Below are 13776 nucleotides of genomic sequence, written 5' to 3' on the forward strand. Positions count from 1 at the left end.
AATACTTATTTCCCTCTGCAGAATGCAAATAAATTCATATACTTTCCACAATGTGATTTTCCGGATTTAATTTGTGATGTGCTATCTCTCACTGTTACCAATAACCTACCCTTCAATTATGGGCTGCTCATGTCTTTGTCAGTGGGCAAACTTACAAAATCAGCAAGGGATCAAATACTTATTTCCACCACTGTACATGTTGCATATAATGTGTGTTCCATGAAGTGATAGGATTAGTTTACTAAGAAATTCATTGTTGCTTTAAACATAAAGGAATCCTGTTCAGAAGGAATGGATCCTAAGGAGCTTAGCCGAGATTGGGTGGCAGAGCCGGTGGCGGGAGGCGGGGATAGTGCTGGGCAAACTTACACGGTCTGTGCCCTGAAAAGAACAGGTACAAATCAAGGTAAGGTATACACAAAAAGTAGCACATATGAGTTTATCTTGTTGGGCAGACTAGATGGACCATGCAGGTCTTTTTCTGCCGTCATTTACTATGTTACCTATGAAGGCAGAAATATATTTCCTATTATGTATGGGAGGGTCCCTATTATACATGTTGCATATAATGTGTGTTCCATGAAGTGATAGGATTAGTTTACTAAGAAATTCATTGTTGCTGCACTTCCCAGAACCCAAGCGCTTGCATTCTCAACTTCAGGGTTTCAGTATCAGGTGGCCATAATTTGGAACTCATTACTTCCTCAAATAAGAACAATAAACTACTTAAGATTTTTGTAAACTTTGAAATCATTCTATTTTAAGAAACATCTAGAGCTGAAATGTTGAATGATTGTTTATTTACTTAGGGCCAAATTCTATAAAGTGCACAAAAAAAATCACGTGCTTAGCACTATTTTATAAACCTCGCCTACAGTTAGGCGCGGTTTAAAGAATACGCTTAAGTGTCTGGCGCTGTGACAAAAGTTAGGCACAGCTATTTATGCCAACTAAAACCTGGTATAAATGTCTGTGCCTAAGTCAGGCGCAGATAAGCCATATTCTATAACAGTGCGTGTTATTTTTAGGAATGCCTCCGATCCACCCATGCTACACTCATGGCCATGCTCCTTGTCAGATCTGCGCATTAGAATTTCTGCGCACCACTTTACAGAATACGTTTAGAAAGTTGTGACAAATTCTAATTAGTGCTAATTGATTGTTAATTGTCAATTATCAGTGCTGACTGGCTTATTAACTCAATTAAGTTGTGCATGCAAATCAGAATACACCTAGATTTGCAAGCACAACTTAAGTCACACTATACAGAATTTGGGGGTTCATGACTCTTCCAAGGGATTCTTAATATGGAATCAAAAAAGAACTTCTCTATCCATGGAATATAAGAATATTTTGAAATGTAATGTAATGTTTTTGCATCGTATGCCTATAAAATTGTGGGCAAACATCGTGCTAACTCCACACCAATGTTTATGGGCTTCTACTGCATCACCCCATTAGACACTGAGCCCTCTAGAGACAGGAAATACCTACTGTAACTGAGTTACTCACCTTAAACCAGGGGCAGACTGACCATATGGGCAACCGGGCAGTGCCTGAGGGCCCAGAGGCTCTCTCCCCCCCCCCCCAAGTCCCACCTTAAAAAGGCCTGGTGGTCTAGTGGCCTCTTCGGGGGCAAGAAAGATTCCCACTCTTTCCTGCCTGCTGCCACTACTTTGCTTGACACCACTGCATTTTCAAAATGGCTGCTGAGACTTTCGCTGAGACCTGTGAGGCTACTGCAGGAAGTCTCAGCAGCCATTTTGAACACACGGTGGCATCGAACAGAGCAGTGGCAAGGAAAGAGTGGAGATCTTTCCTGCCCCCAAAGAGGCTACTAGACCGCCAGAGTCCTTGAAGTTAGGACTGGAGAGGGCGCACTAGTATGCAGGGTGCTGGGGTGGCAGTATGCAGATGGGGTGGGGGTGCAGGCAGTGCCCAGAGCCCAATGACTCTTACTGCCCAGAGGCCTAGAGCACTGTTGCCTGCCCCTGCCTTAAACTACTACTGGAAGGGCATGACCGTCTACAGTGATATTCTGAGGTTTGGATCAGTCAGCAAACACCATTGGGAAATACAGTACTAGCGAAGCAGAACTGACTTGGGATCATACCTTATTAACACCTACCAGACTGGGTAGGGGACTGGGGTGGGAGGCAGAGTGGGTGGACAGAGAGCCCAACTGAGTTTATTTTATTTTTTATAGTAGAGGTGGAAGTGCCTAGACCCCAGGTCAGAACTGAAGTTCCAGTTACACCAGACATTCCAAATAATTGCTTGATATTCCCACTAGACATACAAAATGCCGCAAAGCAGTTTACAAATATCATGCATTGGAGAAGGAAAAGAAATTACAATTTGTCTGAAGTTCAGGAGAAAGGAGAGGAGGAAGAAGAATGGAGAAAAGAAAAAAAGGAGATAGGGAATTACTGAAAAAGTAGGGCCTTAAAAGAAGGCTCATGCAAAAGGTGTGGACCTAGGTTAACTAAAGGCTGCAGAACATGTAGTTTCAAGCTATATTGTGGAGGGAGGAGGCACAGACAGGATTCTTCAGACTTTAGTTTCAGAATGCAGCAGTCACACTTCTCTTCCTAGGTGCCAATCTCACAGGAAGGTCAGAATGCTAAGAGTTGTATAAGTCATCCTAATAGACCTACCCAAGCAAGATAAAACTGTGCCCAAGGGACAGGCGTGAAGCAGACACACAGGTGAGAGAACCCTGGACCTCCCTTCTGGTTGGACGCAGGAGTAAATGTTCACGTATGTGCACATATTTTATTTAAAATCATTTTAAAAAACATGTAAAATCATGACTCCACCCAAATTCTGCTCACACAAGGTACATGCCTTCTTGTCACCATGCAAACTTCAATGGCTGCAATCCCTAGGGTAATTTTAGAAAAGCTCTTCTATATTCAAAAATTCCTTTAAAAATTACCCACAAATGTGCAGCGCCTGATGAGCTGCATTGGTCCTGCTGTGACTGTGATACCTTTAGTTGCAATAATGAAAGAATTATCCAAAAATGCTGATGCTTGAGCTTTTCAAAGCACACAGTTCTCATGTCAAATATGCACCTGATTCCTAGCTTTGGATTATTCCTTTCCATACAAGATACCACCAACATGCAAAGAATCCAAAGTAACAAAAATAAACATAAGAATGTAGGTACAGAACAAAAGGATCCAGTATCCTGAACTTCAAAGAAATGGCTGAGCTTAGAGAGCCCACCTGCAGCCGAATCGCATGTTCATGTTTCCGCTTCATGTCGTTAATGTGCCACGCCACTCTCTGCATTGTATCAATGGCATCCAACACCACATCATAACCTTCCGTGTCTTTGTCAAGGTGATTTGCTATTTCCTGATAAGAAGAAATCAATAGAGAAGCATTTCCAACCTTTGCTTTTCAACCCAATGCAATATTGACAAGGCCATTACCGAACCTCAGGTGCCCTGGGGCTGGAATCATAAAGAGATCAATCCATACCAGGCAGAGCTAATTGAAACTCAACAAATATTGTGTTCACAGTAGTAAAATTGAATTTCCCACAATTAGGACTTCACAGAAACAACAGCAGACACACAGAGACTTTAGCCACAGGTTTTCACAACTATTGCAAGCATCCAGTCCCTCTCCTCTTGTCCAAAGTATAAGCAGTATCATAAGCAGTATTTAAGGGATCCAAATGGATAGCTTATGTTCATTTACTGCATTTGGCTTTCATTTGTGACCTGCTGCTTTCCTGAGTTATCTTGTTTTGCCTCACTACATTTTACAAGAGAATCCTAGTCCCATGCCCAAAACCACCCCAAACAAACAAGCTAAGATGGTTTTGAAAGCCCACCTCCTCAACCACTCTTCCTGTTTTTAGAGCCTGTATATCAGTACTTCTCAACCCTCTCCTGGCAGATTGTCAGAATTACCACAGTGAATATGTATGAAATACATGTACACACAACGGGTCTTCGGTACATGCAAATCCATTTTATGCGTATTCTCCTGGTAAGCTGAAAACCCAAGTGGCTAGGAGTGCATCTAGCAGAAGGATAATGAAACCCTGCTTTACAGAAAGAATTCCTGCCAGAGATGTATTGTCCAGTCCATATGTGGCTAAACAAACATGAGTAACAAAGGAAGAAAAGCTCTTCCTACTTCATGTAAATACACATCCCAATTTTGGTGACTAGCAGCTTGTTACAGTTTCACTCGGGGTTGGATATTCAAAAAGCACTCATATGTTCAGAGGTGTACCTAGTATATAAGTGCTTTAAAAAATGTTTCTTTCTTTCTTTCTCTTTTTCTTTCTTTCTTTCTCTCTTTCTATCTATCTATAGCATTCAATGGGGAAGCTACTGCTTGTCCCGAGATTGGTAGCATTCAATGTTGCTACTAATTGGGTTTCTGCCAGAAATTTGTGACCTGGATTGGCCACTGTTGGAAGCAGGATACTGGCCTAGATGGACCATTGGTCTGACCCAGTATGACAATTTTTATATTCTTATGTTCAATTAGCGCTGATAATTGGACGCTAACAATCAGTGCTAATTGGAATTTATATGCGTATCTTTATAGTTGTTATTCTAGAAAGACATGCATGTAAATTTTTCTGTGCAGATCCATAAGGGGGCATGGCTATGGGCGGCCCAGGGGCATTTCTAGGATTTGCACGCAGTGTTATAGAATTCGGGGGATTCACATCTAATTTAGGCACAGGAGTTTACACTAGGGTTCAGTTGGTGTAAATGTTTGCACCCAAATTTGGTGCTCATACATATAATCTATACACACAGAACAACATCTACATTTATTAGTAAACTCAGCAGTTCTTACTAAATGCACAGTGATGCTGAATGCATGAAAAATATAAACATCTTCAACCCCAAACCTTATCTTCCTAAATAATGCTCAGCCAGCGGCTGCCTCTGCCTCCTCCACTCCCTCCTGACATCACCGAGTGCTAACCACACGAGTGAGAGCACTCCCTTGTGAAGCGCTTACATGCAGAAGGAGGTGATACTTCAGGATCCGCTGGACGGGTTTGAGGAGGTAGGCCCCCAAGGGCAGAGAGTGCTGCAAGACCTCCTGACGTTCTCGAAAGAACTTGGCCAGGTTTTTGTTCCTCATACAGTCCGTCAGCACAGCCACAGACCTGCAAAAAGATACAGGAAATCTCCATATTTCCAAAGGGGTGGAAGCTCCAAGCTTATCAACTGCAGCGTTACACAAGCAGAACATTTGTTACCATTAGAAAAGAATCAAAGCTGAGCTGTCATTGGCATTCTAAGATATTTCTAGTCAATGGACTTTAGCTCACCCATAGAAGAGAAAATAGTCATTTGAAATGTTTAATGACAGCATATAGTACGGAACATAAATTTTATTTTATTTTTATTTATTTGTTGCATTTGTATCCCACCAGTTTGCAGGCTCAATGTGGCTTACATTATACCATAATGGCGATCGCCATTTCCGGAAAGAAATTACAAGTAATATTGCATTAAAGTGAAGATACATTCATAGTGGTGTTACATTGAAGCTCCTGAATTATATAGTGAGTAATAACAATAGGTTAATTAGCTGTGTCAAGTTCGCATCCGGTATTAGAGATGAGGTAGTAGAGCAAGGATTGCGTGCTTTCGTTTGTAGCGTTGGGAACAGTTAATTGTGAGCGTTCTGATTTGTTTAGTTCATGTAGAGTTTTAAGTGTCTCGAGCATATTCCTTTAACCACATGCCCAGATTTCCGTATGGCAAATGTAGAAAACTGCTTTGAGGCGCCAACTACCCAAACCCCTGAATTAAGGTCACACACTTTAAAAGGAGCAACCCCATGGTACTCTGACACCCCCTCCGGCTCTGCTCTATCCAGCCCTACCTACCAATGACAAAATGCTAAATTTAGCCTACTTGAATTCTTTTTTCCACCTATAAAGGGAAAGAGGATGACATTTGATATACAGTACCACCTTTCTGTGGCTACAAACAAAGCAGTTTATATATTATACTAGCCGTTAAGCCCGTTAAAACGGGTGAGTATTGGTATGGGGGTTTTCCAGGGCTCTCTCCCCCCCCCCCCCACCTCGCCGCTGCAAGGCCCCCTGCTCTCCCTCCTTCCCTGCCAGCTCCAAGGCCCCCCTCCGTCCCTCCCTCCCAGCTCCAAGGCCCCAGTCCCTCCCCCCCCAACTCGAAGGGGCCCCCCTCCATCCCAGCCTGCCCTCCCAGTTCCAAGGCCCCATACCATCCCAGCTCCAAGGGCCCCCCTCTGTCCCTCCCTCCCAACCAGCTCGAATGCCCCCTTCTGTCCCTCCCTCCCAGCTGCAAGGCCCTTTTTGTCCCTCCCTCCCAGCTCCAAGGCCCCCCTCCTTCTGATACCTCCCATGTCCAGCATTTCTCCCTCTCCCCCCCAAGATCGCCGCCGCCCCCCCCCCCCGGAATCGCCGCTGCCCTCATCCACCCAGCCCGGGCCCTCTCTTCGCTATTGAACTTACATCGCCGAAAACACAGCAGGGCAGATCAGCTGAGCTGCCGTCGGCCTGCCTTCTCTGCCTGTGTCCCGCCCTCGTGTGACGTAACGTCGGCGAGGGCGGGACACAGGCAGGGAAGGAAGGCCGACGGGAGCTCAGCTGATCTGCCCTGCTGCGTTTTCGGCGATGTAAGTTCAATAGCGAAGAGAGGGCATGGGCCGGGTGGAGGGGGGGTGGCGGCGGCGACTCCGGGTGGGGGGGGGGGAGCGGTAGCGGTGACCTCGGGGGGGGGGAGGGAACGGTTCCCTCCCTCCCCTTCACGCAGTTTCCCTCTCTGTCCCGCCCTCATCATCACGTATTGATGCGGGGGCGGGACAGAGAGGGAAGTCTCTACTGCTCATTTGCGGGTGAGTACAGTCACTCGCATTTTATATGTTTGATACAGGTACTTATTTTGTACCTGTGGTAGTGACTTGCCCAGAGTCACAAGGTGCTGCAGTGGGAATTGACCTGGTTCTCAGCAGTGGCGTAGGAAGGGGGGGCGGGGGGGCGGTCCGAGTGCACGCCGCTGGGAGGTGTCGGCTCCGTGCTGGTGCACTGCCCTTTCTGCCCCGGAACAGGTTACTTCCTGTTCCGGGACAGAGAGAGCAGTGATCCAGCGCGAAGCCGACACACCCCAGCAACGTGCAGTCGGGGTGGTGGCGACCCGCCCCAGGTGTCAGCTCCCCTCGCTACGGCTCTGGTTCTCAGACCACTGCATTAACCACTAGGCTACTCCTAAGGGATTACATTTGCCAAGTAGGCCACAATGACCAGAATCAAACAGCAAAAATAGCTTATAAAGTGTTATTAGTTTCATGAGTTGTCAACCATCAGCAATCTTAGATCATTAACTAGTTATTTCATTTCCTTATAAATGCCTATTCTCTTACATTGAAAGCCAACCATCTCATAAGTCCCTAATTAGAAGCAGAGAATTGTCATGTGGTGAATAGGTTTGCTTAAAAACACAAACAGCAAAGGTAACAAGAAAGTCTCCAAACATATGGTGCAATATAGCAATTTATTAACTCATCATGGCTCAACATGAACTGTGTTTTGGCTGTAAGGCCTGCCTCAGGAGTCAACACAATGTGTCGCTTGTTTTAAATATTCTTGCAAAAAGTGTATTAAATACTGCACCAAAGTAGCAAACTGAATTCAAGCTGACTTCTTGTAGCACTGATACCAGCTCTATATCAAGCAGAAAACATTTGAATTGTTCACAGTGACACCTAGATCTTTTTCTTGGGTGCTGACTCCTAAGGTGGAACATCAGGTAACTACGATTTGGATTACTTTTTTTTTTTTTTTTGAAGTTCATCACTTTGCATTTGTGCACATTAAATTTAATCTGCTATTTGGATGCCCAGTTTCCAGTTTCCTAAGGTTTTCTTACAAATTTTCACGGTTTTCTTACAAATTTTCACAGTCTGCATACATTTTAACAATTTTGACTAGTTTTTTATCATCTGCAAATTTAATCACCTCACTTGTCACTTCCATTTCTAGATCATTTATAAATATACTAAAAAGCACCAGTCCTGGTACAGATCCCTGAGGCACTCCATTATTTACCCTCAGAAACGGTCGTTTAACCCTACTCTGTTTTCTATCCATTAACTGGTTCCTAATTCACAACAGAACGTTGCCTCCTATCCTATGACTTTACAATTTTCTCAGGAGTCTCTCATGAGCAACTTTGTTAAAAGCTTTCTGAAAATATAGATACACTACATCAATTGGCTCACTTTCCTCCACATTTATTCATGTCTTCAAAGATATGAAGCAAATTGGTGAGGCAAGATTTCCATTGGCTGAATCCATGTTGACTCAGTCCCGTTAAACCATGTTTGTCTATGTGTTCCATAATTTTATTCTTTATAATAATTTCAGTCTGTAGTTTCCTGTATCACCCATGGAACGCTTAAAAAAAAAATCAGTATTGATATTGTTATGAAAAAATTTGGAAACTAAATTGTCTTTTTCTGTATTTCAAGATGTAATGCTTAATATTTAAAAGAAAATTTATAAATAAAAAAAAAAAAAATCAGCATTACACTGGCCATCTTCCAGTCTTCAGGTAATACTGATGATTTTAATGACAGTTTATAGATCACTAACAGGAGATCAGCAATTTCATGCTTGAGGGCTGAGTTCTTTCAGTGCTCCGGGGTGTATGCCATCGGGTCCAGGTGATTTACTACTCTTTAATTTGTTGATTTGGCTTCCAGGTTCACAAGATTTCTTTTAGCTCCTCCGCATCATCACCCTTGAAAACCATTTCTGGTACAGAAAGATCTGTTAGATCTTCTTTAGTAAAGAGCAAAGCAAAAAATTCATTGTCTCTCAGATATGGCCTTGCCCTCCTTTTACTCTTTGATGATCTAATGATCCCATGGAGTCCCTCATAGGCTTCCTGTTGCTGATATACCTGAATAAGTTATTACAATGAGTTTTCACCTCATTGGCAAGTTTCTCTTCATATTCTCTTTTAGCCTTCTTTATAAGTGCTTTGTATCTAACTTGCCAGTATTTATGTTGCTTCTTGTTTTCATCATTTGGAGCCTTTTTATATTTTTGAAAAGAAGAGAATAAAAGGGTGATATGAGCAAAATGGCAAAGGACAGACATGAACAACACATGGGCAAAAACAAAATAATAAGACAAAAAGAGAGAGAAAAATGTATCCAAATACACTGGAAGGACATTGCAGATCCCGCCAGAAGGACAGAATAAAAAAAATGGACTTTAAATCTAAGGGTGTGGTGCTACCCTGAAGGCTCTGTGAACAGAGCTGATGTTTGATTCAGGACCCAATGTTTCTTTAGGATGTTTTAAATGTTTTTATTGCTCTGTGTAACTTCTTTGATGTTTGCTGTGGGAAGAAGTAAATCAGAACTCAAAGGACTGGGAATTGCTTTCAATATGTATGTAAAAGCATATCTAGTCATGTATTTTTACAGAATTGTTCTGGGACAAGGGGATATGTGTTTAATTATCACAGTCTCAGGTGAGGTGACATAGGGGCTTGAAAATTAACTAACAGTAGATGGTGCAAAGCTGAAGGTTTGCTTAGGGTGCCTCTACCCTTGCGTTGGTCTTGAGCATGTTACTACTTAATTGGTAAATCAGTAAGAAATAAAAATTTTACTCTAGAAACAATATCTATAAGAAAAACAGAGAAAGAAGGAAGTAGGGAACTGGTGGAGCCCCTAAGTCACCTGAACACTTATCAGAGTTAGGGGTCTACTGGTGCCATTTTGAACCCAACAGAGGGGGCGACTAGAGCCCAGTAAGTCCTGGAGGAACCTGTTCCAAGGGGTGGGGGATGCCTACATACTAATGCCTTTCTACTGGTCTCCTTAAGAAAGGCATTCTGGAGTAGACAGCCCAGTGCTCCATAGAGGAAAAATAATGCAGCTTGCAAAGTCGATCACAAGCTGAGTAATTAATTTACCATGGCAGTTACTAACCTGTGGCACAGAGTTACAGCCGGTTAGTAACTCCTGTGGTAAATTAAATGGTGATAAAATGCAATATTTTTATTGCATCTTAGTAACTAGCTCCGTGTCTCTTATTTGTGTTTGATGAACAGTGCTGCTTACATCTTGTAACACTATAAAAAAAAAAAGCAGTAGCAAGAAAAGCAGACCCCCTCCTCAATAAACAGTGAAAAAGATACAGAAAGAAAATAAAAATACAAAAGGAGACATCCAACTCCTTTTCTAAGCATACTTGTCTCACGTGTACCAGCAAAAAATTTCCAGATGAATGAAAACTGAACTTCTCATCCAATCCAGAACAATAAACTCTTTTTAAAGTTGTCTTTAGCATACCTCATTTCCAACAGACACCTGTGCACTGAGGCAATGCTGGAGAAACTAAAGACAACCCTATTTAGCTCATTCAGTCAACAGTGATTGGTCAAAGAGCTGGAACGGATACTTACACTCTGATATATTATATATGTAGATGTGGCTGATGAATTGAAGGAAATGACCACGGACATTAGAACAACACAGGAATACAATGGACTTCCCCTTTAGTATATGTAATCATCTGGGACACAATAGATTCAGATTTTTTATCCCTTCATTCAGCTTTTCCCTTGCACAGTCTTAATGAAATCCCTGTTCTCCAATAGCCTTCTTTCACATGGGAAAACATTTTTGTGTAGGCTATTTTACAGGGCCTACTGTGTGTGTATATCATAAACCCCCATTTACCTAGAAGAGCTTGATAAAGGATTAAGTGCAAAATGGTCTCCTACCTTGGATAATTGGTACAGTACTGTGTATATATATGAAAATCTTCACTCTAGAGAGAGAGAGAGAGAGATTTAAAACATTTTTCAATGATGTAGACAAACACATCCTCGATTACAGTTTTACTATAACATAGACAAGAGCGACATTTGATAACTCATGCTCCAGCAGACTGGTTCCATGGCTGAGTTGCAGAAGTTGGGTTTGCCCGGCATTGTGCATATAAAAAACAATACAGTTTCAATTATCCGACCTTTGCTAACCTGACCATCTGGCATATCTGACAGACCCCTGGTGACATCATCGTTCATTGCTGATTAGTTTTAATAAACAATATTTGTAATTAAAGATACCCTATGTCTGTTCTTTATGCATAAAGTATGTTTTCTGTGCATTTTTTAAGGGATTGCCATTGTTTTCCTTATTATCTGACTTTTCACTTATCCGACAGCGGGTCAGTCCTTCTAAAGTCGGCTAATCGAGACTGTACTGTATTATGGATTAAGCTCTAATGGGTTTTCCCTGTGGGCAGAAGGTGAAGAATAAAAACCCTAGGAGTGGCTGGACTGAAATCTTAAATAAGCATGTGATGCATACAAAATCTCTTTCAGCTGTCACTTTCCGTCAATGCAGCGGAAGGATTTAGCCAGGTTACCGCCTTTTCTTTTTTCTATGCATGCCCTCTACCTGTGTATTCACAGATAATGAGTTTGCAGGATAACTTATTAATGTACATATTAACAAAAGTAAACAAAATTAAAAAAAAAAAGTCATCAGTGTTTCATTTGTGAAAAAAGTAGAAGTCCTGTAAAATCAAGCAGACAATACCTGATCTAATTTACTTAAGTGTGTTACTAATGGCTGCTTATCACTGCCTTTAACTCAGGGAGGCTCATATCATGCAAACACATTAAAGAGGAAGTTTATCTTGAATAATAAATTTTACTATCAAATCATAAAAATGTTCAGAGGGAAGAGGAAACAAAGACCTCAAAGATAACAAAAACCAACTGAACTGCTGCTGCCAGTGTACAAAGAGCGCTCTTTGCACTCCCTCCTGCTGTGTGGTTAGACCACAATTTGCAGGCTTCACCTTTAGATTTCAAAGGGCTGAAAAATGGCCTGTGGTAGTGTAGATGTGTGTTTTGGGCGTGCGCAGAATCATTTTTCAGCTCACTGTAAATAAAAAAATGCCTTTTTAAATTTTGTTGTGACTCTGGGCAAGTCACTTAACCCTCCATTGCCCCATGTAAGCCGCATTGAGCCTGCCATGAGTGGGAAAGCGCGGGGTACAAATGTAACAAAAATAAAATAGATATTATTATAGATATCACAGAAGCAGAAGCCTGTGCGGCCACATTGGTGATCTGCAAGGGTTGACTTCTACATGGAATGTTGCTAGTGGAATAGCAACATTCCATGTAGAATCTCAAATAGTAGCAACAGTGGAAGAGTGGCCTAGTGGTTAGGGTGGTGGACTTTGGTCCAGGGGAACTGAGGAACTGAGTTTGATTCCCACTTCAGGCACAGGCAGCTGCTTGTGACTCTGGGCAAGTCACTTAACCCTCCATTGCCCCATGTAAGCCGCATTGAGCCTGCCATGAGTGGGAAAGCGCGGGGTACAAATGTAACAAAAACAAAAAAATAAAAATAAGGGCAATTCTATAAACCAGGCCTCACATTTACGCATGCAGGGGCAAAGCAGGGGTGGGATATAGGCAGGGCTCCTACTTACTACATCATTTAGGTGTCCTCACCAGATCTCTGTGGTTGGTGTAACAACATAGGCAGGCTGCTCAAATTCTCACTCCCAGCCCGCATACAGAAGGCACATAATGACTGAGCAAGAAGGAAGTTTTGGGAATAAAAGGCCACAGCTTTCTTAATACAGTGCACTCCATTTAAGTGCACTTCGGATAAGCGCATTCTCTGTTTAACTGCATGCCGTACTTCGGTCCCGTTTTTGGTGCCATCAATTTCTATGGGGACAAACTTCGGTTTAGCGCACCACTGATAAGTGCAAGATTCGCTTATAGTCATGGTTTAAGACCGCTCTTCTGCAGGAAAGACTCCGCATAAGCGCACACATGCAATATGGAAGTCGATTGGCACATGACAAAGGGGCGGTAAATTTGAAATCTCGTTGGTTAATTGCCACAGGCAGAATAAGCGAAAGAAAGTTGTTAGAGTGTACACTGGAGTCGTTGTTGTCGTCGTCGTACAACTGTAAGACTAACACTGGCTGAACGAATAGAAGTTCTTAAAAAATTAGAAAACAAACAAAGTCAAGCATCTATTGCTAAAGAATATGGTGTCAATCCCAGTCAAATTTCACATGTCTTGAAGCAGAAAGACCAGCTTCTGGAAGACTGGCAAAACAATACAAATCCACACAGGAAACGAAAACGGGCGGGAAATGCTGAGGATGTAGAAGATGCTCTCCTTCGGTGGCTTTCTCAAGTCAGGAGCAGACAGTTTCCTGTCATTGGTCCACTGCTTATGGAGAAAGCTAATCAGCTAACTGAAAGTCTTTGACTAACTGAATTCAAAGCCACTGTTGGATGGTTGGAAAGATGAAAGGCGAGGAACAACATAAAATTCAAGAAACAGCATGGTGAAAAACAAGACGCTGATGACTTTGGTGCTGAAAATTGGGTTGTTTCAGTTCTTCCTACCATCTTGAACAAGTTTGCACCTCGTGACATATTCAATGCTGACAAAAACGGTATCTACTGGCGAGCGATTCCTGATGGAACACTTGCATTCAAACAAGCCGAAACTACAGGAAGTAAAACGTCGAAGGACCGACTGACGATCAAATTTACAAGCATTCACTTCAGAAGGGTTACATAGTAACATAGTAGATGACAGCAGAAAAAGACCTGCACGGTCCATCCAGTCTGCCCAACAAGATAACTCATATTTGCTGCTTTTTGTGTATACCCTACTTTGATTTGTACCTGTGCTCTTCAGGGCACAGACCATATAAGTCTGCCCAGCACT

At 42.4% G+C, this 13776-nt stretch overlaps 1 protein-coding gene across 2 annotated transcripts in view; it reads right to left on the bottom strand.

Annotated features, from left to right (window-relative positions):
• The window catches only part of PLEKHG1 (pleckstrin homology and RhoGEF domain containing G1), a 157449-nt gene that overhangs the window by 44094 nt on the left and 99579 nt on the right, over positions 1-13776 (bottom strand). For both annotated transcript variants that reach the window (XM_030198481.1, XM_030198480.1), the window contains exons 5-7: positions 10779-10825; positions 5002-5152; positions 3232-3363 (exon numbers count right to left, since the gene is read on the bottom strand). In XM_030198481.1, the coding sequence (XP_030054341.1) occupies positions 3232-3363; positions 5002-5152; positions 10779-10825 (330 nt within the window). The remainder of the gene's footprint in view (positions 1-3231; positions 3364-5001; positions 5153-10778; positions 10826-13776) is intronic.

The sequence above is a fragment of the Microcaecilia unicolor genome, chromosome 3 (genome assembly GCF_901765095.1).
Source record: "Microcaecilia unicolor chromosome 3, aMicUni1.1, whole genome shotgun sequence".
NCBI classification, from domain to species: domain Eukaryota; kingdom Metazoa; phylum Chordata; class Amphibia; order Gymnophiona; family Siphonopidae; genus Microcaecilia; species Microcaecilia unicolor.